The sequence below is a fragment of the Pinus tabuliformis genome, chromosome X (assembly GCF_031772625.1).
Source record: "Pinus tabuliformis cultivar Carrire ecotype Pingquan chromosome X, CPIR1, whole genome shotgun sequence".
NCBI classification, from domain to species: domain Eukaryota; kingdom Viridiplantae; phylum Streptophyta; class Pinopsida; order Pinales; family Pinaceae; genus Pinus; species Pinus tabuliformis.
In genome coordinates this window covers 579058154-579083885 of record NC_142308.1, presented here as the reverse complement: position 1 = coordinate 579083885, position 25732 = coordinate 579058154, and the positions used below count along the sequence as shown (strand labels likewise).

The 25732-nt window shown below is 33.6% G+C and overlaps 1 protein-coding gene across 7 annotated transcripts in view; it reads right to left on the bottom strand.

The window, feature by feature from the left end:
• Positions 1 to 21656: 21656 nt before the first annotated feature.
• LOC149141334 (Phospholipid/glycerol acyltransferase family protein) overlaps positions 21657 to 25732 on the bottom strand; it is a 193081-nt gene continuing 189005 nt past the window's right edge. For 2 of the 7 annotated variants that reach the window (XR_016265202.1, XM_089452985.1), the window contains 2 exons: positions 23837 to 23900; positions 21657 to 22284 (listed from right to left, as the gene is read on the bottom strand). Coding sequence is in view for 5 of the 7 variants with exons in the window: in XM_089452985.1 (XP_089309111.1) it covers positions 22247 to 22284; positions 23837 to 23900 (102 nt within the window). In the remaining 2 variants the exon portion in view is untranslated. Of the gene's footprint in view, positions 22285 to 23783; positions 23901 to 25732 lie in introns of all 7 variants that reach the window. The other 5 variants (XR_016265203.1, XM_089452986.1, XM_089452987.1 and 2 more) reach the window with 3 other exon arrangements.

Below are 25732 nucleotides of genomic sequence, written 5' to 3'. Positions count from 1 at the left end.
AACATAATAGTTTTTTCAATTCTTTCTGAATGAGGGGCTCAAGGGTAGGATGAACTTTCAGCAATTTATGTTGAAACGACTTGGCCCCTCCCTTGATTGGAATCACATGCTAGATTATTCATGTGTGGTAATTTTTTAGATCATCGTATGTCCATGTAAAAATATATTGGTATTGCTTAAATAGGCGAATAAAAGATTTCCACTCTTGTGTTGTGCAACAAGGACCAAGATTGACAAACTTTAGATCTTCTTCTATACCAAGATTTATCTGTTAGTGCTACATAGTAGAGCTGTGTATTTACATTGATTGGTCCCCTAAAGAGATTTTGCAAGTCATACAACTTTTCCAATGACACCACACCCTTGGACATGGGGTTTCCTTTTCTTGCTTGAGTTGTGTCTTGCAATGCTTTCTCGTGCTCGTCTTTGTCAATAGTTGCATCTTTGAATACATCATCTTTCACCATAAAGTTCAGTATTTGTTGGCCATTATTGAAAACGTGAAAATTAGTGATATTATTAGGAGCGGATGGCCTATAAATAATTTCAACAGAAAATCCATCCTTCAACAGTGAAAACCTAGCAACAGCATATGCTAATGTATCTACAGAAACATTGCGGATTCTAGGAACAAAAAAGATATTGAAATCAGATGCCATACTTCTTGTTAATAACTTTCTAGATTAGGTGACACACAATGTATCATATTGCATACCTAACATGTGACAATTTCAGAGTCACCTATTTCTTTAAGCACATCAACTTTGAGGTCAGTGGCTTTTTCAAACCCAGGATGAGTGCTCCATATTCAACAACATTGTTGGTGCACTCAAACTCCAAGCGTCAAGAGATCAAATGTTTTCTCTGTTGTGGGTCTATTAAAATGCAACCATCTCCAGATCCCTCCTACATTTTCAAACCATCAAAGTACAAAATCTAAATATTAGAAGTACTAGGGATATGTCCTATACTACTACTATCTACATCTATTATAGAAAGGTCATTTGCACCAGTTGGATTTCAAGGAAGGAGTTCCAATTGTATATCAGGTGGGACAGGCAAAGGTTGTCTCAAAGAGCATCCATGCTCTACTTCTAGAGAAAAAAATATGAAAATAACATTTGCAAATCCCATGGGTTCATTTTTTTGCTCAAGTTGTTTCACAACTTCAACTTGAATATGGTTATTTATGCCCTTGTATGGAAGCCATAAATGATACCAGTCTATTGCAAAGTATCCTTGGAGTTTGTTGGACCAATCTGTGCGGAGAAGTAATTGAACTCTATGGTCAAATGACAGACGAATGATAACATTAGTGTTTGAAGATTTTTGTGGTGATGATATTGAATATGTGATGTTGGAAATTTCTCCATATTAGACATTTTTATCGTCGACGTTTCGAATATACATCAAGGCCCATCATCAGGACAAAACTCACCAATGGCCTAAACAAATTATTTGTCTAGTTGTATGATATGTGCATCAGTTTTATCTCATTTAGAAATTATTTTCTTAGCAACATACAATGGTATAACATTTGTGGATGCACCAGAATCAACTAAACAATTATGGACATTATAATTAAAAATTTCAAAAGTTAACAAAAATGGAGGGTAGAGAGTGTTAGAACTCAAATTTACAGCATTAACAATAGATTCGCTAATTTTGCGAGAGTTGCTGAACATTAACTGAGAAGCATAAACTTATTTACCTATCGAAGAGTGCAATGCGAGTGCCTGGATAAACACTTCTCTCTTACTCGTTATCTTTGCGAGCTTGAAGATTGCAATGTTGGCTTGGGATATTTTCATGTCTTTGACAATGTTATAATCGAGACTTTCCATCTTAATGGGTTGTGCTAACAAATTTGGTGGTGTAGATTTATACGATGTGTCAGGAGTTGTGGACTTGCTTTTGTTGCATGTTCTTGGTAGCAGGAGCACTTCCAGACTTGTTCTGTGAATTCTGAGATGGATTTAAAGGTGGAAGAATTCAACACAGCAATTTCTTCTTAAGTTCCCACTAAGAAATAGGTACCTTGCTCCTCAATTTGTAACAATCATTTAACTTCTTAGGAGGAGCTTCACTCGCTAAAAATTGATCATCACTTTGTTTATGAATATTATATATAACATTTAACATGTTCATTGAATGTCCAACACCCAAAATTCCTTTGGTCATGGCAGGTTCATGTGTGTCTTCACTCTGCTCAAGTTATTCTTCCGCTAACAGAGTATCAACCAGGTTAGCCATCATAGTGTTCATATTGTCGTTCCACTGTGGGAAGGTTGAGAATTGTTGTTCTTTTTAAATACTGATGGCCTAGAAAACTTTTTGTTGGTGGTAGATGCCCATGGGGGCTTCATTGGGGGAGCAATACCATGCCACATGCATTCATATTAGGGGATATATTTTGAGGAAAAAATGACATAATATATTGGGCATATAATAGGGAGTAAAGGAATTTTATATTGACAAGTATAAAAAAATGGAGCACAAAGTTAATGAAAAAATATAAAGGGGTATAAAAAATGTTAATAAAAAATGGATGCCTACAATATCTAGTGAAACTAGGGGTTTTTTAAATCGAGAAGTTGTATTGGGTTTGAATTAGCAGGGGGTTAAATAATGTGATTTTTAGAGTTTTTTTTTCCAATATGTAGTCAATTAAGGGTGTTGTTTAGTATGTCATGAATGCACATGATATGTCAGGGGTTCATTGAGTGAAGGCCCTGTGTAGATGCCTTGCTTGACCTCCTATTCAACTCTGATACTTCGTTCGTGAGCAACTTCAAAGGTTTGGTCAAGATTTCCATATCAAAAGGGTCTTTGTCTTTAGCTTTGTTGGAAGAGGCTTGGCTTTTCTTACCATTTTCCTTGGAGTCTTTAGGATCATCGATGTATTCAATGACTCCAATAAAGCACAAATATATTTCAACGGCAAGAGCTTCTACAAAGTTTAAGGCCAAGGTATTCTTTGCAGCTCTTTTGACGAACACAGAAACGTTAGTTGGCAAGGCAACTATGTAATAATCCTTAGTGATATCATTGTGTCATTTTACATCAATGGGGAACTTGTTCAACAAACGAGTAAATCTCTGGTTAAAATATTTAACTCTTTCTTTGTCCCACATTTTTATGTTCCCAAGTTCTTTTAATAACATAGCGGGAGTCTTATTGTCAGTCAAATTTTCCAAAAATAGTGTCTTAAACTCCCTCCATCTATGGATTGAATTGGTCGGAAGACTGTGATACCATACATACGCTCTACCTTCTAAAGTGTATGGAAATATTCTAGAAGCAATATCGTCAAAGCGTACCTCAAGAATCTATAAATGCATGTAGAAGTTGTCTAGATGGTCTTCAACTTTTGTCAGCTTATCAGGATCAACTTTTGACAACAACTTTTCTGAATATTTTGACATCTTTTGAAGATTATCTGGAAGAGCGAGTGGCATTTGGGCCATCCAATCCAATTCTGCATCAACCATGTCTTCGTCTCTTTCCTCTTCTTCTGAATCTAAAGAAGCTTCTCCATCACTGTTGAAATTTGTGTTGTAATCAGGATGTTCCTCATCAGAAAACTGAAAATCTTCCCCTTCACTGTTTGGATTCTCCTCAATGGGTGGAAGTTCCCCTTGATTTTCTGTAGGTTCAACCAACTCCTCAAGGGTTGTGATAACCAAATCTTCCACCAAAGAAACCAATATGCCACTAGGATTTGTTTCTTTCTTTACATGCTTATGAGGTATAATAGAAACAATAGGGAGTAAACTAGGAGCCCTCGCAAACTGACAAGTGATGGGTCGGCTAGTCCAGAGCTAATCATACGTAACCACAAAGGCTTGTCCCATACTAGACTGAGCGGTTACTACCTTGTGCAGAAGTTTGTTTGATAGGATGTGGTGAGTTTTCAACCATAAAAAAGGTGGTTTCCCTCCTTCTAGTCCGAGAATGTTGATGGTGTTGGATCCCATCAACATGCAAGGGGGTCTCCCTGATGAAAAGTCCTAATTAGAATTTGCACCATTTGGTGTAGGAGCCCTTTCGGAGATAAGGCTCGACTACCATTATTTCTTCGAGATTTTCCTTGGCTACAAAGTTTAGCACGAGAAAGTAATGTGCATGTCCTTTTGAATGAACAAGTGGGTATGCCTTGTAGAATGCTCAGTTGCAAAATGTATCAAGGTTCCTTCACCAAAGGGGAAATGAAAGTGAGCCTTTAAAAGAAGATTAATAATACTAATCTAGTAAAGACACACAAGCATATGCATATGAATAAATCGATGATAAACTAGTGAAATAGTTCACACAGAAGCAACGATTGTTAAAAAAATACATCACACCATCAACAAGATAAGCACCACAACCACTGAAATAGTTCAATTTCTTTAGTACATAAGAAAAAAATATATGTTGCAAACATTCAAATAATAGCCTTACAACATTTACGACATATGCATGAAAGTGTGCTAGCTCAACAAGCTTCGAGTATTAATAAATTTTCCAAGATACATCAGTACAATGAACACCACTAGATCCAATAGTGGAGCATTAGAGCAACCACGTGCTCCTCCAAAAGAACTATCTTCCTCTCTAATACCTGGTAGGAGGAGCCAAGGTGAAAAGTTATTTGCATGAGCTATGAGGGTGTATATATAACAAATGAGGTGACTCTTCACCTCCCTTGTGATTCTTAGACTTCCCTCATGACTCTTTGACTTCCATATGACCTTTTGACTTGTTCATGACTCTTTGACTTCCATATGACCTTTTGACTCCTTCATGACTTTTCACATTATATAGATGACTCTTGGACTTCCACTTTACATTAAAGTTCTCATACATGAAAATTGCATAATCATATCCACAAATGATGTGGAAGTGATGACTCATATAACATCTTGACATGATACCTTGATAAGACATGACATGACATTGATGACATGGACTGCATGTTGATATTGCAATGTCAAGCCATTATTTTTATTGTTATCTTTGATTTTTCTTGAAAGAGGGTGCATGTTCTTCCTCTTCCTCCTTCATAAGGCTTGAAGGTAGGGAGTCTTCACTGTGATCTTAATCTCCAACTGTTGTCGCAATTTGGTGTCCCTTCGTCTTTTCTTCAATGATCAACTTGTCTTTGCAGTTGCATAGGTGTCTTCTAGCAGTGTCTCCTTATTCATCTCCTTCACCATCATCTTGTCATGACAAAATATAATTACTGCAACTGGAATCCACTCATGACAAGATGACACCAGTCCGATAAACCCCTAGTCTAACATGCTTCATGAAAACCATTAACTAAGTTGGAATTGGGTGTTGGGTTGAGAGACTGGCTCAAGGATTGCACAGTTCATAATTCCAGAGGTTAAGGGTCAAGATTGAGGCTTGAGACTATGTAGTACGTAGTTCAGGAAGGTCAAGGCAAGGTGAATGCACAATTGAGGAGCTTGAGGAGTCAATCTCGAGGCTTGAAGTTTCCCACTGCATAGTTTTAGGGAGAGAGAGGGTCAAGGATTGCGCAATTGTGCAGTTCAAAGAGTCAGGTTGGGAGCTTGAGGCTTGGAATTCTGCAATGTGTAGAAAGAGCCAATTGGGAGGTTGGGCTGCGCAGTTCAGGAGCTCAAGGGGTCAGGGTTGAGCACTGAGACTACACAGTGTGCAGTTCTGGGAGGCAAGAACTATGCATTGCACAATTCCAAGGGACAAGATCTGAGCTTGAGGGTTGAGACTACGCAGTGCACAGTTCAAGAAGGTTGAATGAATGACTGCTACTCGGGAAAAAGCTTTTCCAGATTTGGATAAGTGTTGGATCAGTGAGGTCAATGTGAAAAAGGACAAAACCTGAACACGATCACACACTCAAAACAATTTTCAACACAACATTGATCACTCAAAAGATAAGAACAACATAATCCCCTCAATGCAACGACAATACGAAAACTTTCCCTGAGTGCGACACTAAAGGTACACTTTGCGACGACAGTGACAACACGTGTGCGAAAACGCATGGGGGAATGAGTGTAATACATGTCTAGATGATAAACAAGACTCGTTAACAGAAAAGTGACCCCTTGAAACAAACCATAAATCTGCTTACGTGATATGTGACACTTCCCATGCTAAAAGACGACACATTGGTTTTCTTCCAAAAGGGACCAGAAAACTTAGAGAAAACACATGGAATGACACTTATTACTTGAAGCAATAACATGCAAGGTTAAAGTAGGCTCCAAATTTTGGATGTAGGCCAAAATTTTGGAGGGCGTTGTAGCAGCGACAATAGGGGGATGGTTGAAAGTCCAAAGAAAGAATGGAAAAAAAGAAAAGTTAAGTGACTATTATAACACCTAATTTCTCTTTTGTTTTTATTTTTATTTTTATTTCTATTTTAGAACCAAAAAGTTGTTAATATGTTCTCACAAGACTACAATCTTACTCATGTTGAATTTTTCTAACATATGCAAAACACAATTTTGTTCTTTTCAAAATTACAATGACATTTTAATTTTTCAAAAAAAAACTAAATATTTTAAGCTATTAAATGAATTGATAACTTTTTCTAAAATAAGAATAAAACTAAAAATAAAAATAAAATTTCCCTTAAAAACCCAAATTATTACTGAATATTAGTGCACCATTTTCATGGGGATATTAATCTAAATCCATATCATAATTTTTTATTCCATGCATGACCCAAATAATTTCTTATTCCACGTAAATAAAGTAATTTACATTAAACTCTATGCCATAACATTTACCATTTCATGGGGTACATAGTTCAAAAAAATATAAAACAAGGCCCTTGTATTCCTCATTGGCTAGCATGTGTCCAAAAGTAATACACATTAAAGAGATAGTATTAACTATGCATGAAACGTATAGGTTTTGAATAAATAAATAAAATTGCTAATGAGATTTGACATCCACATAAAATACTTTTGATTCTAACATGCTAGTAAAGGAGCATAGTGCATTATAGAAAGAGTAAAAAGGTATTGGAATCTCCAAATAATATTATTTAAATTCTATTTTCAGAGAGCAGATCCATCACTTCAAGAAACATATTCAACCTTCCAACGATCAAGTTGAAGTGTTAAGCTTTACCAATGAAACCTTGTTTATAAGAGTATTTTCCTTAAAATAGATTAAGGAGTTCTAGATTTTGGGTAGAATATCTGGCATTTTTAGGCATTAATTGAGTATTAAAAGGCATATATACAACAACTAAAGACTTGTAAGGTAGGGAAATAGTTTTAGTAATCAAATCTATGTTTTTTATAAGAATCTTATGAGCCATTTATCTGAAAATTTTCTAAGATCATTGCAAATTTTTCATGCATTCACTTCTTGTTGTAACATAGCTTTGTTCTCTTTTATTTTTTGTATGAAGTTTTTTTTTGTTCTTTCAAATTATTAGTGTGAGTTGTGGGAAAATTTTGATATTGAAAGTAGATAAATTACAATTGTATTACTATTAGTGTCATCAATTGAACTTTGCATGGAATATTTATGCAAATAGAGAGTTTCAGATTGTAAAATTTGAATCAATTTCAATATATATATATATATATATATACATTTACACATCTGTAGGTTACTTGACTATCAAGTACCTAAATTCATTTTCCAATGCTTAGTTCTCAGCATTTGTTATTCTACTGGATTAATTTCAATGCCTAGTAGTGCATTTTTCTTCATCCTAAGACTACAGTGATTCTCCTACTTATTAATAAGCCTAAGATAATGTCTTCTTCTATTTTCTTCCATATTCCATTATTAGTTTTTGTGTTTCATTAGACAAGACTCCTACCCAATTCAAAAGCCTCATATTTGAAAGGTTTGCAACCTTCATTCCAATTCCCTACCATCTTTGCCTTCAACCCTCTTTCTTTTACTTTGTATTTTTTAAATATGGCCATTGTGCTTTAATTTCTGAGTTGTTAAGTCAAAGCAAAAAAATTGTGAATTTGATGAGGGAGCCCCCTTAGACCTAAGAGCTAGCTTGAGGTCAAAAGTTTGGTTTGAAGTGCCTTGGCACAATTCCTAAACAGCTAGGGAACTATCTCAAGGGATACAACATCAATTTGTTTTGTTGTTGGGGAATGAAATTGAAATATTTCCCTTGCAAACTCAAAGGTGAGATCTAATTCTTGAGGGTGAACAAGGATCATATATACAGATTGTACTGGTTTTTCATTGGCGACTTCATGTTTGATGAATCCACAGTTTAAAAGTCTTCATTGGCAACTCCACTACATCCTAAATGGAAAGCTTAGTTGTTGCTATAATTGCTTCGAGGTATGCATCTTTGGATTTACAAATATTCTTGGCTTTCCTAATCCTTTGCATGATAATGAAGAATATTTGGAGATGTGTCCTAAGTTCAATGGAAATGATAGAAGCACAACAGAGAAACATATTTCATTATTTCAAGACTTTGTTGATAATCTCAAAGTTGAACATGAGGATGTATATGTAAGGATGTTTTATGATTCTCTAGATGGTAAGTGTAGAGATTGGATCAAAAGTTTGCCTCCTAAATCAATAAATTCTATTATTATATTTTGGGACATTTTCTTAGATATATGGACAAAAGAGGCAGACTTTGCGATATACTTTTTTTTTTCCTAAGGGTTTTATAGAAGAAAAGAATGAGCTAATAGAAATAAATGCAGTTGAAGGTCTTTTTCTACCTTTTTATTTTCCTCCACTAAAATATGAGAAATAGGAGATTGAAATTATAGTAATAAAATCAGAGGAATAACAAACACTTCCCACTTTTCTGGAACATGAAGAAGGAGAAATCACCATACCATTTCATCCCCTTATTTCAATAGAAATACAGATAGAAGAAATTTCCCTCAACAACGCAATGGACTATGAAGCTAAGGTCCAAGAAAAGCAGTTGAGCCATTCATTTTAAAAGAGAGTAACATTTGAAGATCATATAGCAATTTTTCTTCAATCTGATTAAGTGGAGTAAGTTTTTTGTCATTCTGTCACATAGAATATGTATTTATGTTGTGCATTAATTTCCAATTTAACAAACTATTCTTCATTTCTGTAATGAATGGTGAAAGAATGAATCATCTAAGAAGCAAGATGTTCAGTTGATATCACTAGAAGTTTGTTTATACCTAACCAAGAGCAACTTAATTGGTCAGATTAGGGATCAATGTAGAGAAATATGCTCAGAAGTTAGCATTGATTTCAGTGTGCAAAGAAGTCTTATTTTAGTTTACAAAACAGTTCCTTCTTCAGTTAGTGGTTTAGTTTCAGTGTAAATAAGTAGAGTTCATTTAGAATATTCCGGAGAAGAAGCTAGAGGTTTTAAGAAAATGATTGTAGAACGGATTTCAAGTTCAAATTCTACAATTCTTAACATAACATAGGCATATGTTCTGCTTGTTCTTAGCACCCCATAGGGAGATGTTAACCCCATGGAGCCAGATGTTATAACACAAAATGGCCACACCCTAGACAACCTTGGCTTATTTGATCTTGTCCTCGTCTGCTAGACATAGCCCGGTCTCTCTGCACTACGCTTTGTCTTATTACCTAAACTCATAATTAATTAGAACAAAAATTAAAATAATAAAAATAAATTATATATCTTTATACATATATATTTAATAAATAAAATAAGATTCATATATAATAATTAATAATTAAATATCAATAGTTAAATATTTTAAGTTATTAAATAAATTAATATTACCTTTTTAAAAATAAAAATAAAAAATCCAAAAAGGTCAAAACCTCCGCCATTTTTCATGGGGATATTAACTTAAGTCCACATTAATTTAAATTCCACGCAACCTTTTCGAATGCCCCACGCAATCACTCACTCAGAGCTGTAAAAATTGTGGAATTAAAACATTAATCTTTAAAAGTTTAATAATGGAATAAGGCACAAGACTTTATTAAAATTTTAATATTTTAATGTTCCTGCTTTATAATATCAAATTAAAAAGTCCATGGAGTAATACACAGTAAAAATATAATATTAATTGTGCATGAAATTGAATAAATAAACAAAAACAAATCAATAAACTTGCTAATGAAATTTGACATCCACATAATAATACATAGTGGTCTAGAAAATTGTTAAGGGATAATTATGGAAAGAACAAAAGGATGTTGATATTTTTAACGAATTTTATCAAAATTCTATAATGAGAGTATAGTCTATGATTTTAACAAAAATATTCAACTTTCTATCAGATAAGTTAAAGAGTTTTCCAGAGGAAATATTGTATTTAAAAATGTTTCTAATAAAATAGATTAAGCAATTCCAAATTATAGATAGAAAATCAGGATTCTCAAACATCAATTGAGTATTCATAAGCATATATATAATAGTTGAGACTTCTAAAGTGGGGAGAAATAGCTTTGGAAATTACACTTGTTTTTTATAAGAAGCTTATGGGTTAATCAGTTGAAAAAACTTTGAGATCTTTGTAAATGTCTAATGGGTTCATCTCTTGTTGTAATAGAGCCTTGTTCTCTTTCATTTTTTGTATTAAGTCTCTTTGATTTCCACCCATGTTCTTTCAAGTTATTATTGTAAGTTGTATGACAAATTTGAAGTTGAAAGTGGATAAAGGATGATTGTATCACAGTTGGTTTCATCATATCAACCCTACATGGAATATTTGTCCAAATAGAAAGTTCCATATTATAGAAATTTGAATCCATTGCAATATATATTCACTTATACACCTGCAGGTTGTTTTTTGAGTTACAATTAATTGAACTCATTTTCCAATGCTCAGTGCTCAACATTTATATTCTACTTGATTCATTTGAATGCCCAGTAACACATTTTTCTTCATTCTAAGACTACAATGATTCTCTTACTCACTATTAAGCCCAGGATAATGTGTTCTTCCATTTGATTCCATATTCCATTATTAGTTTTTTGTGTTCCGTTAGACGAGACTTTGTTTGCAACCTTTCTTCTAGTCTTGTGCCATCTCTATCTTCAGGTATCTTTCTTCTACTTTCAATTTTTTTAAACTCGCCATTGTGCTTTAATATTCTAGGTTGTTGTTAAGTCAAAGCAGGCAGCCAGTATTGTGAATTTGATGAGGGATCCCCCTCTAACCCAAGGACTAGTGTAAGGTCAAAAGTTTGGTTTGAGGTTCCTTCGCATTGTTCCTAGATAGTCGTGGAACTATATTTAGGGATACAACACACACATTGGCACATATCCTTAAGGTATATTGCAAAGAATAAGGAAGGTAAGTTTTAGATTCATATGGACTATGAAAGAGAGAAAAATGGCATTCATCTACTCAAATGACACACCATAGTGCAACCAATGGATTTGCAGGCCCAATGGCTTAAAGATATACAGTGCTTTGGGAAGGCACTAGCTACAAAGAGGTTATGGAGACATATCGTTAGGGATGGGTTTTGGAGTTGGGTTATTATACATAAATATATTGAAATGTATACTGTTGAGGAATGGATAGGTGTCCTTTTAAGAACATTCATAATGCACATATAGTTTGGAAAGAAATTTTATAAGTTTTTCCTTTGATCGGGAATTAGTTAATCCAAAAGGAATGCAATGGAGAAAAGATAAGCATAAGAATTTATGCCTTTGGTGGGAAACTTTGAAGATGCATAGAGGTTACCTAATAATATAATGGCTTCTCTTCGAGGGAAAGGAGTATTTAGCTTGCTCAAGCAGCATCCCCTACACTTACTACTATATAGCAAAAATAAGGGGAAAAAGGAAGAACATTTAGGTCTAGTGGGGATTGAAAAAGAACAACAGTAACCTACACAACAAAGCTAAACGTGAGTCATGTTCATATTAGAGAGGTAAAGGACGATTTGGTTTGTGAAAGAACCTAGCTTTAATGACTTACACTCTTAAATTAGGATATAAAGTAATGTTGCTTGACAATGAAAGGGTAGAGAAAGTCAATGGTGGTAGAAGCCCCTATGGAAGATCAAATCACTTGCAAAATCAAGGATTTTTATGTGGTTGGAAATAAATAATAAATCCTTATGTCATTCAAAAAATAAATTTTGAAGGTCGAAGTAGTTGCACATTGTACAAAGAGGAAGAAACCATACACCATCTTTTAATTTCTTATCTATTGACCAACAAGTTATAAGCACAAATTATGTCATTGTAAGAATAAAGGATGGTTGGTAGGTTGAGAAAACTACAGTCTTTACAAAATTTGCAGTCAAGGAAAGAGTTAAAGGAATATGATGCACTCACTTTGATTGTGTATTAAGGAATTTGGTTGGCTATTAATGCAAACATATTTGAAAATCGATTTATTCCTCCTTTTCATTGTGCTTCACAAGAATATATGTACTTGTAATTTATGCCTTTGAGACAGTGATTACATGAGCCAATACATAAGATAGGGGCATGGGATGTTAGTTTTTGTAGCATCGGATGTGTTCTAGCCATGAAATTTTATGGACAGTCTAGAATTAAGAGATCTCCAAAACCCAGAAATCGTTTCTGGAAATTCCGCCTAGAAATGACTTAATTAGGTTATTAACCAGTTTTTAAATATCTCGTAAGTCTAAACTTAGGGAATATGGTTAATTAATCATAATTAATTAACTCAAGGTGTGAATGATCTAGAAACTCACACAAATTGACTTTGAGATGATTCTAGCCATCGATTAAGATTTAGTCTTGGCCATTGGAGTCCCAGCAAAGGATTATAAGAAGTCGATGGGCACTTGGAGAAGACACTTCAACAATTCGATTTCATGAGCAAATCGATTTGCAGAGTAGCAACAGTCATTTTCCAAAGAGAGAGTTAGTGAGATCGAAATGGTGAGTGAGGGGCAAGGACAGTGATCTGGAGAAAATATTTTCTAGATCCAGAGAGGTAGCAACAAGAGGGTCGAGTTATCCCAGAGAGGCGGTGTTGACGGACAGCACCGTTGCTTCAACCAGGCAGTTCGATTGGAGGAAGGAAAAATCATTCTCAGTTCTAGAGGCGGAGAAGAAGTCCCAGAGAGTCAGAGAGACATTTCCTTAACATCCAAAGGCATAACGACTTCATCAGAACCCAGTCTAAGGTAAGTCGTCCAGCCAGCTACACAGAGAAGTTCAGAGGCTGAGGCAGATCTCTAGGAGGTTGAGTTTTGAAAGGCAAAGTCGTGCTAGAGATTGCTTGTGGGAGAAGGGTAATTCCCTTCAGTATTTTGCCCATGTTTTCTTGTTGTTTGGATTTCCAGTTGGGTATCCATAGATGTACTCAGATTTCACCGCTGCGTAATAAAATAAAGCCCTCACTGCTGCACCAGTTTTTCCAAAGTTGGGTTTTTCCGGGGACATTGATCCAAAAATAACTATGTTATTTTATGTGTGCACGAGAATTTCTTCCAGCGTTATTCTTCCGCAGTTTTATTTGTGTGGGTTGCAGTGTGAGTTATTCAGTATTTGTTGTAGGAAGCAGTAAATAAATTGTTAAATTTAATTAACAATTAGGAGAGTAATTTCCAGTTGCTACAATAGGATTCTGGTTGTGGAATTTTCACACGGGGATATTTTGATGGCGCTAGTCAAGGAACTCCACCTTTTTATGGGGCAGGAAGCATTATCTTCCTAAATGAAACTCATTTTCATATTTTTAAGTTTGGATCCAAATGGGATTCCAATAATTTTTCAAATCTTTTAGCCTTGAATTTGCTCTTAAAATTGTCCAATAAGGTGTGTAAACAATTTAGGCTTTCGAAGACTCTCTAGTGGTAATGAATTGGATGAGGGGAAAATTTAGGATGGGAAATCTATTTTTGAGTCTAATATATGAGAAGCTTAAAAGAGTGGCCTATGTTTTCAATTCAATTTCTTTATTTCATGTCTATAAAGAACTCAATTGTGAAGTTCATTCCTCTCCAAAGAACGAATTCAAGTAGTTCTTGTCATATGGATGGTTAAGGAATCAAAGGATAACACAATTTTTCATGAAAGCATTCTTTTAGTTCTTGATTTATGACAAAAGTATTGTGCAATACCACATCTGCTAGTTTTTATTACATCCCTATTTGGCTTATCAGTTGAGATAGTGGCCTTAGTTATAGGATTTAATATATTTGTTTAGGCTACATGTATATTTTGAGTGTTCTCTTTCATATTTTTGGAATTCCTCAAACTTGATACAAAAATTGATATGATCTATGTTTTATGGTATGAACCCTTCTTTATTTTGTTTATGAGGAATTCTAAAGCTTAGGACAAAGACTTGTTAAGAAAAAGAAAAACGTTTATTTTTTAGTTCTTTGAGAGAGAATCAATCCACATGATTATCTCAAATATAAACTATGAATTTTTTTATATTTGAGGAACATAAAGCCTCCAAAATTTAGGAGGTTTGATCTAAATTTGATCACTATATTTTTCATCTTGTTTTATTCTTTGTGTGGTGGAAAAATAGAGTTTTTCTCTTATAGTGATCATTTTCAGTGTCAAGCCTAGATTCCACTAAGTAGGGTTGAAAGTAAAAATTGCTTGTTTCAAGGCTTGAACAACATTTTTAAGGTCAAATCTTGACAAACAAGAAGCCACGTTTTTCTCATCAACAGCTCACCAATCCAAAAAGCATCGTAATAAGAGTATATATGAGAAAGTCATGCCCCTGAAAATTTGAACAATTGTTTGACCACCACAACATCAAGTGAAAAACATGTTAAACTCTTGTTACTCACACATGTGGGCTAGCCATGTATAGCCTTTCAATAAATATATAGAACATGCAAAACTCTAACATTAATCACAAGTGAGGAAATGACTAAAAACATAAACCTAACCTTAATAGTTATCAGGAGGTGTTAACACCTTAGCTACCACAAGAAAAAGGGGGTTTGTTCATATTGCATTGATTATTATTCCACAAATGAGTGATGCAAAAGAATAGGATAATAAAGAAAATCCATAAAAGAAGGCAAGCCTATAGTATGGTGTAGCAAAGCATAGGTTTTATTTGCTTTATCTATAAACTACCTTGGACATTCCAATGGAGAATTCTTCATAATAGATCTTTAATATTCCACTACAAATCAATGACACTATGTTGCACTGTGTATCAATTACTTATTATATGATATAATATTAAAGCATACTACACACATTAATGAAATTAATCTAAGAAATAAGAACAAATCTACAATGATAAATTACACTATGGACACAAAAACTTACCCTATAGAAAACTAGGAGGAAAAACCCCCATCTAGAAATAAGCATCTTGCCTTTCTCATATCTACAATGCAAAATACAAAGAGAAATAATAACTCTCTATAAAACAAACAGACATTATGCCTTGATACTTATTGCTACTAAATCACCTTCTTCCTCTATTGTGTTATTATCCTACTTGTTTACCCTACTCAACTATGGAATAATAAGTAACTGCAATAGGAATAGAACCCCTTTCTCTCTTAGTGGCTAGAGTTTTAACCATTTTTCATAGTCATTAGGATTGAGATTTTAAATTCTCCCTTGGATTTATGCTTCTATAAAATATCCATAGATAGCTCCAAATGTGTGAGTCATGGGAGCTTACAAGGCTTCCATTTTGTTATTGTAGTGGACAAAATGGAAGGTCAACTTGTCAGGAGCATAGCTTTTCTCACACAAACTTCAAATAAAATGATATTTTGATCATTGGAAAGTTCTCAATAAACTCTTCATCATCGATAAGAGATGAAGTCTCAACATTTAAATCTCAAAAAATAATTTTTAAAGACCTAAAAATCGTTATGAAATTTCAAAACCCAAATTTATCAAAATTTAGAGTTTACCCAAAATCCAACAAAGTCCTAGCTTAGAGTTTCCTCTCCATAAAGTACTAAGAAAGAAAACAAATATTTATAACGATCTATTTCAAGTAGTTACTTTTTATGTTTTTTTTGCATTTAAACAACAACAAAAAAAACAAAAAACAAAAAAGACAAAAACAAAAACAAAAACAAAACAAAACAAAACAAAAAAAACAAAAACATGATGCTTATTTCTCACTTGAGTTCTTCCCTCAACATTTAAATCTCAAAAAATAATTTTTAAAGACCTAAAAATCGTTATGAAATTTCAAAACCCAAATTTATCAAAATTTAGAGTTTACCCAAAATCCAACAAAGTCCTAGCTTAGAGTTTCCTCTCCATAAAGTACTAAGAAAGAAAACAAATATGTATAACGATCTATTTCAAGTAGTTACTTTTTATGTTTTTTTTGCATTTAAACAACAACAAAAAAACAAAAAACAAAAAAGACAAAAACAAAAACAAAAACAAAACAAAACGAAAAAACAAAAACATGATGCTTATTTCTCACTTGAGTTCTTCCCTCACGTTTTTCTGGGTAAAATATTGCATCCACAATGTTATGAGATATGGTTTTAGTATTATTGTTTTCTTATTTCTTATCTAACTTTTATTAGTTCAAGTAGTTTGCTTCTAATATTTATCCTAAATATAAGTATTCATTACACACTGAAGTAAAAACTCACCAAATTTGCAATGATATATGAAAAGATTTCCATTGTTTGGGAGTACCAATGCAGTTTACATATTATTGTAATGTAAATCTCTATTGAAAATATTTTCCCTATTACACAGTAGGATGGACTTTATTATTTATTATTTAAAGGTTATGTATTGTATTTAATGTATTTATTTAAGGAATTATGTGTTAGTATAAAGGTTATGTTTTGTTATTTTTTAGACTTACTGATGTGCTTATTTCTTGAGTTAAATATTAGTACAAAGATTATTAGTGAAATTTTGATGGCAAACATGGATTTTGAAATGAAAAATTTACTAACAAAATCAATTTTGAAAGAACCAATAGAATTTAAGATAATGATGTTTATCTTTGGGGTAAATATTTTTAAAAGGAAAAGAAAAATAACTATTTTTTTTAATTATATTTTCGACTTATCTCCATACAGTTTACTCAAATTTCAAGATTGGATTCTCATTGTATGTGGAATTTAGATTTTGCAGACAACAAATATCTGTTTGCATACTTTTGAGTAGATCACGCTGAGAAAAAATGACAATACATCATTCTGCATATTTTTGAGTAAACGCACATTGAGAAAATTTGAAAATACAAAAAAAATAAATAAAACACATTTTTCATGTATTTTCATTTTTTCTCAATGTGGGTCTACTCAAAAGTATGCAGAGTGAGTCCTCATTAGATGTGAAGTGTGCACATTTTAAATTTGAGTAAAGTTATAAGGAGATGAGTTGAAAATACAATTAAAAAAAATAGGTTTCTTTCTTTTTCTTTAAAAATTCTCTTATATTATTATTTTTACTATTAATTTATTATTTTCCTTAAGAAAATCATTTTAGACCTCAAAATTTCTCTAATCAATATACTTTTCATGTAGATATAACAGAGGAAATATGCCCAATAAGCCCCCATTAAATGTCCCTCATTTGAGCTAGAAAGCCCTCAATGGTGGGGTTAACATAGTGATTAGCCTGTGTGATTTCATATTTTTTTTAAATTCATTATATTATTATGCCTTGATAATCACTTATTAAACTCTAAATTAATAGAGACACGATAAAATATTATACTCCACACAAACAATTAATTATAATAGTGGATGAAGAAAAAAATCCATAAGGAAAGATCCCAAGCTAATACCTTGACATTGAACTCTATTTCATCTGGGCAATCAATACATGAGATTCAAAATATTTATAAAACATTTCTTTATATAAAGATAATTTGCATATATCAAACTTACGTGAACTCCCTAAACAATTCAAAAAAATTCATTGTTTACTTTACAACACCTACCACAAGGGAATTTCTATTGATTTATACATCCAATAAACTAACTTTAAAGGATCAAATATACCTTTGTATTTATTAAGCATCCACATTCTCTCTATGACCTTGAAGGTGGACCATAGCAATAATGAGAAGTTGCACTCAATGCCAATGACCCAAATCTTGCTCTAAATGACTAGCCTCTTCAAAATTGATTTTAAATTTCTCCAGGAAATGTAACAATTATATGATCATTAACTCACTTCTATGTGCCTAGAGGAGAGTTCAAACCCTACCTATACAAGCCACTCAATATTTCTATAGGAGTAAGTTAAAAGGACTTGAGCATATTCCACAAACTATATTAAAACACTATATTACTTTTTCGCCTGTAAACCAGATGTAAACAAAAAACCACATTGAAATAAAATAAACACAACATCGAAATTATTAAAGCAAGACAAAATAGGGACAATGAATATGCAGCATAGGAAACTTCATTCAAGGAATCCAATATGTAGTCAAGATTTTAAAAAGAGCGAACACTTATCTCCAAATTAAGATACTCTTAATTGTCAAACCTACGACAAAATAGATCAAGCTTATCCCAAAATTATATTAATGTCAGCGAGTCATCACAAATAACAATTGTTATTAATCAATGCAATTAAATGTTATCAAGAAATGAGAAGTGGTAGGATTTGTACCAGCAATATAACAATGTCATGTGAGTCATAAAGTGTAAAAATTATTATTAATCAATGCAAAAAGGCTAGGTTTTTACTAGGAATATATCAATGTCAATACAAATCATCAAGCACAATAATTGTTATTAATGGGTGAGAGCTACATAGATGAAAAACACACTTATCTCATTCTCTATGCAATTCCTTGCTATTAAAAATGAATATTCAAATGGATTAAGCATTCATTTCTCTCATATAGAAACCTTGCCACGTGTTCTTATCGCATTGCATCTAAGAAATACTACACAACATGATCATTCAAGTTACAACAATCAACAAAAAGAATGACTTGGTAATGAATAGTAAGATATGACTTACACTTTGGTGAGTTGATTGGAAATTATAAAAATTAAATTTCAGAACTTAATATATTCATTGCACTATGGTCTAGCAACAATATGGAGCAGTTATTGTGACGATGACCCAAGTTGAAATTCCAGTGGACATGCTCCTCTATGAGTTTTTCAAAATGTGACTATTGATAATGGTGTCACAATATTAAATTTAGCTATGATTTTATTTCTTTGGATGTAGCTAATTGATATTGATGTAGCCTTTGAGCCACTATTGATACCAGAAATTGTGTCATTATTCACTTAAGTGCACAAGAGTGGACCAAGTCATTTATTGTTGATCATCCATCAAAATAAAGGGATATATATATATATATATATATATTTGGTTTTTGTGTGTTTTTGTCCCCGTCAGGTCTCAAGTTAAAATCTCATGGGAAAGGGTTGAGGGTGAGAGCCTACAACAGGGATTACATTGTCCCAAGGGGCATCTTGCACAACCTTGGTGACAACATCTCGCAGTTGGATAGATCATTCTTCCATATAACATTGAGGCTAGCCCTAACCTAGGCTCAATCTACTCTTGAATGTGTGTATGTGTGTGTTGCACTAGCTTTGGGGACAAGGTGAGAGCAAAAATAGGGGGACAAGTTTACGAAACGACTAGAGTGCACCCCCAATTTTTTTTATGACAAGTTGGGCACAACATTTATATATCGATATTAAAAAAAATTAAAATTCACCATATGCATAAATATGAATAAATATGAATGATGAGTATAAAAATTTGAGATAAGCATTGAACTAGTTAAGAAATATGAAATGCATATTAATAATTAGTCTTACATAACCAAATATTTGGAATTCAAATAAGCTAATGTTTAATAAACATTGAACAAAATGAGTTTTAGTGGACTCGAGCATTGCTGTTGGAGCTATTTTCATTGTCGAATTCAAATAATTTGAAGTCAAATAAGCCAATATTTAATAAACATTGAACAAAATGAGTTTTAGTGGACTCAAGCATTGTAGTTGGAGTTAGTTTCATTTTAGATCGAGGGGATGGGAAAGAGTTGTCCATGTGAAATATTGGGGGATTTCAACCATTAATTTTTTGAAGAAAAGTGAAATTTTTTAAAAGAAACAACAAAATGGGAGCCTAGCTTACTTAGCTTGATTGAGTGCTATACTCTACAAAATGCACTTGACAACGAAATACACTTAGACAACGAAATAGAGAAGGGTCAAAAGTTGAAAAAGAGAAAAGAATCCCACGATCATAGAGAAGCAACCCCCAACCTACAGTGAAGAAGAAACCCTCAACTTGCAACCTACGACCAATTTTTACAATAAACCTATGTTGTACAAGATAACTTGAGCACGAGGGAATGATGGCAAAGTAATTGAAGGGTAAAACACTACCTTAAAAAAATCATTTAACAGCGAACCTAGGCTACAAGTGGCATTGAGGGACAACTAGACGTACCCTAGCCATTCTGTAACAAGCAAGGCATGGCATGGGAATGCTATAAAATTCCCTGCATTCCTAATGACATACTCGAACATTTCATAACACTCCCAACCCATTCCTAAGTCCCCGAAATCCTGGAACTCCGGGGACAAAGGGTTCTTCTAGGATGACGTGTCCCCATGTAACATATACACACATATGAGAATCCATCTTTTTGTTAAAGTTAAACACAAAAGTAAATGCCACCCACTCTCACACACTTCAGCGAAACATAAGTTTCATCAATGCCTTTGCCAAAATGATGTATTCAAAAGACTATATCAACAAATATTCAATATAATCAATAACCACACATCACATAAGAAAGAAGCATGCCCATCAAAAACCTAGATCTTGTCACAACAACCACTCTAAATTGTCATCAATACACTACATTATTAATATGAAAATATACAATGTTTATTAATATGAAAATATACAATGTCCATATAATAATATGAAAGTTAAGTAATAACACATTCTGAATAGCATATAATACAACATTTTATATATATATAATTGGGAAAAAAAATTATATATAATTCAAAGGTTTCTTGATTCTCTAAGAAGAAATTAGTCACAAAACAAACTCATTCCAAAATAAATTTATAACACTACATGCCTTAAAAGATGGGTTTCTAGACAATCCACAAATCTTTTAATTGTATAATATCAAATCTGGTCAGAAAAACAAGCAGAGTGTTCTTTCAGCATATTATATCCTTTATCCAAAGTGGCCTGGAATTCCGTTCTTGTAAGAATCTGGGAAGCATAAGAAAAAAACTACAGTTCTGGGCCATTTCAAACAAGGTGATTCTGGATCACTTTAGAAACCCTCAAAACCTCTAAAATTTTGCCTTATGTAACCATGCCAGGCATCTCAATTTCTGTCAGATTTTCTGCCTGGGAATATGCCGAAAAAGGGGCCGTTTTAGATACTATCCTACGCCATTTTTTCAGTCCTGTTCAAGCAACCCAGCTTACATTCGACTTGTGAGTCTGAATCTGAAATTTTGTTAGAAAAGCAAACAAAATGTGTTTATTTTGCACATAAGCAAATGATCTTGTTCAGTCAATCGAACTCGCTAGTATGACTTGAGACTGTATCAAACTCAAAGGGCTGACTTGACTCAGATTCCTCAAAGAACAAAGTCAAACTCGGGAGTTCCCTGGATTTGGAAATGTCTAGTAACAGCGCTTAAAATGTCCTTTGTAGCATGACACATCCAGTTGCAAGTAAATTTATAGCACGTAATTTTTCAGTGACTTCCTGACGAAAAATTCCAGGTACACAGGAAATAAATGTTCATTCACTACACCACCATACACACATACAGAACAATGGATTACATTACAGAATTCTTTGGCTGAATTTCATCCAGTTACATCCTAAGACGGTATAGAAGATAAAAATAACCCATCCCCGGATGAAATTCTCTTGTTTTTATATTGTTCATTAGTCATCTCATACAAAAAAATTGATTCCATTACATGATTTTCTGGCTCAGTTTTATCCAATTACATGATCAGACAGAATAGAAGATAAAAACAACCGATCACCTGAGGAAATTCTGTTGTCTTTATACTGCTAACTGGGAAGAGCACTATAGAAAATAAAAATAATAATCCACCACCTCATTGAATTATGTGACTTGCATACAACTATTGTCACGAACAACTCCAGTATAAAAATTAAATAATGTTGCAAAGTCTTCTGACCATGCATGTTGTGAAACGGGAAAAAAATATACCGTTCCCAAGCTCTAAGACAGCAGAAATGTATGAAAAAATTAGAGACATATCTGCGCTGTTCTACACAATGATTATGATTTCTGTATCAAATGCCAGCAGAGCAAAGATCAGCCATTCTCTTTCTTCTCGAAGTCAATCTGAAGCCACATAACAAGGAAGAAATTAACCTTCAACCACAGATTTATTATCTCGAAAGCGACCTGCGTGAAAACCAATATGTTTGTTTCAGTGACAGAAATTACAAAACACAAACAATGAAGCCACTGACAGATTAGCATGCCAGAAATGATGATACTTGGAACTAAGATGCAATTAACAAAAATCGCTGTATTTTGGTCTAAATCACTAGTACGATTTTGTTCTAATAAACAATTGTCTGGTGCAGAAGAGCACCACCAATGTCCTCCCAGGCCATTTAAACAGAACATAAACACTATTCTCAACCTTTGTGCTTGAGCTGGCAAAGCTCGGTCTCAAACACAACTTCATGCTTATTAGGCATGCACATTCTCACTATGCCATGGGAGGCCTGAATTCTGCACCAGCTGCTTATGAATTTAAAGCCCAAGACAACCTTCTCAACAGTCCCTCCAAATCATAAAATGACTTGAAATAAGTGGAACATTCTCACAAATCTCCATGTAAGGGGCATGTTTAACCACGTTTTACACAGCCTGGTAAAAAGCGGCATTATACAGTATACATGTAACAGTGCTGCTCTAGTCTTTAACAAAGAATACTTCACATAATTATCCATGCTGAATCATACAACTCCGGTATGGAAATCAAAATTACTGTAACGTTTAAATAAAACTATCTACAGTAAAATTTCAATAATTAAATCACATAAGCATGTTTAAAACTTGTTCTTTATCTTCATAAACGAGCCCAGTGTGGAAGCCTGTGTAGATGGAGAATAAGCATTTGACTGAATAGCTTGAAGCATCATTCTTTCAACCACACTTCCTTCAGATGACTGAAAAGCTGTCATTTTGGGGTGAATTTTGGTTTTTCTTTGAAATCTAGCGAGTTGCAGTTTCATCCAGCAAAATAGTAACTATGGTATTTTTCAATAAACTAGTGTAGAGCACCCCCCTCAAAAGACATGATCCGAAATTACAAAACTAAACTGGATGAATATCTGAAAGTTTTTAATCTCACCAAAACTTAAAAGTGAGAATTTCAGGCTCACAAATATCAGTGTTAATACAGAAATTCCATATTTAACCATCTAACAGAGAATAATTATTGCCTGGCTAATGCTGCCTTTGCTTTCACTCCCTGCTTTTCTTCGGAATAATGAATTGGGCCCACATAATAACTTGAAAACCATACATTAAAAGTCATGGCTAAGGGAGCAACATCAAACGTCTCCAAAGGAAGACTACAGAAAAATGAAAGGCATAATCGTACCAAGTCTTAACACGTTTGTATAAATCATCATGCAGATTATTATTTAGCATCCTTGTTCAGGTGCAGAAAGAAACAAGTAACAATTCACTTCTACTATTGTTCAGAGTCCAGTCTAAAGAACAGTGACATATTACTGGCAGTGCTTATTAAATTGAGTCTTGCCAGGCATACTATAGAGATAATTTGTCTGAAACTCATTCGTTAACGAGCATCCCTTTCTGAATGGCTTTCCCTCGAGAAAAACAGCAGAATGAAAAATAGTACAATGGGTCTAAGAGATATTTACTAGCATATTGTTTCAGTCTGTCTTCTGATGCAAAGTTCTAGGTGGATCATTACCGTGCAGAGCAGCATGATAGATCCGTTTTTCAGGTAGTCCAATGTCTGACATTGTAAGGTTACCCTGTAAAGAAAAGAAAACAAAAGTTCAGCCAGCTTTTATAAAATAGCATCAGAAAAACAAGAGATAGAAGTCATGTCAAGGATAGATTGATAATCATGGTGACTGCAACTGCAAAGCCCAATTAAATGACTTAAACACTACGCAGAATAATAATAAGTGGAAACATTGCCAACAAACTCTAGTGAGAAGAACAAATTTAAGCCAAAGCTATGCACACCATTCCCCAATTGAAGTTGCATGTATAACTTTAATGAGCCAAAAGATCTTGGCTACTTGTGCTTCAACCCTGAATATTACTTCAACTGCATTTCTCTTGTATTGTTCAATTCCCCATATATTCGAAGTTCTCTACATTTTTAACCAAATTACTCTGTAAATGATTTGTTTATTTTCAATTCTCTTTTGACCTTCAGTAACCTGGAGTCATGTATTTGCTAGCAAAAATCTTTGTCTTGCAGAAATCCAAACATATATGGTTTTTAATGAAACATGCAGGAGCATATGAAAAAGCTTGCAAAAGTTTGATCTTTGCATTTTCCAGATAAACAGAACTTGTACCAACTTTGCTTGCACTTCTAGGTCCATAGTATGAAAACAGACTCATGAGCTCAGTAACATGACATGTCCTCCCCCCCCCCTTGTGTCCCGTATTTCACACGTCAGATACGACACGTGTCTGACATGAGTTTGACTCATGTCCTGTTCGTAGGACACAAGTTTGACTGGTGTCAGACACGAGTCCTACTAGCATCCCAAAACTTGGACAAATGTCCAGTGAAAAAAGCATCCTAAAATCAATTTATTGCCTCATTCTCACACAATTCAGTCACAGGTTTGGAGCTCTCAAAGGTTTTGGAGTACAGCTAAGGGCAATTAAGCAATGTTAGAAGGGATTCCAAGTGTTGGGAAGTGGATTCATCAAGGCCCTACTAATGCTATGCAATTAATGGTAATGTTAAATTCTTAAAGTAAAATGATGAAAATGAAAGATACTCATTTTCATCATTTTATTTAAATTTTAACATTACCTTTAATTGACTCAAGATGTTTGAGATTGGTTCCGACCTCATCGGGTTTTATATGGAGAAAGTAGAATTTTAGATCTCACTCAAAATCCAGCGGACTTAACAATTTCAGGATTTCATGATTGGGGGGATTGCAATGTTTCGATTGGATTTTGTCATGTACAAGGGTTTGGAACCAGTGTTTAATTAAGAGGACCAAGCCGTCTATGTACCTCAATGTTGGTGGCAATGATTGTTGAACTCCTTTGTCATGAATATAGGCAATGATTTTGATGATATGTGGTACTAGTTATTTGTTGTAGCATGATTTTTGTTTGGACTCTACAAGCCATTTAGAGCCTATTTGTTGATGTATTTTTGGTTCAGAGATGGATTCACTCAATGCTATTTTGGTTAATGCATTGGTTGTATGATTGAATTTGTATCATCATGATGTAAATGTTTTATATATTTTATATTTTATGTGTAATTCGCTAATTTGTTATATTTTTAATATATAATATATATCGTGTCTACATTGTTAATTTTCCAATGTTCTATGCTTGACACAATCACTTATTAGAATTCTTCTTCAATTAGCAATCACTTTATCCAATAAATTCAGTCTTCTAACAACAATAAACAATTGTAGATAGAACAGTAAAACAAATGCACAATAGAAGACAGCCAAGAACAATAGAGATACAACAATTTGGTCAAAGACTAGGGTAAAACCCCACAAGGGGTAAAACCCTTTCCAAATTTAAGTATGGGGGATTTACGCAGTGCATTATATTAGATATCATTTTTGGGATTCAACTGCGTTAA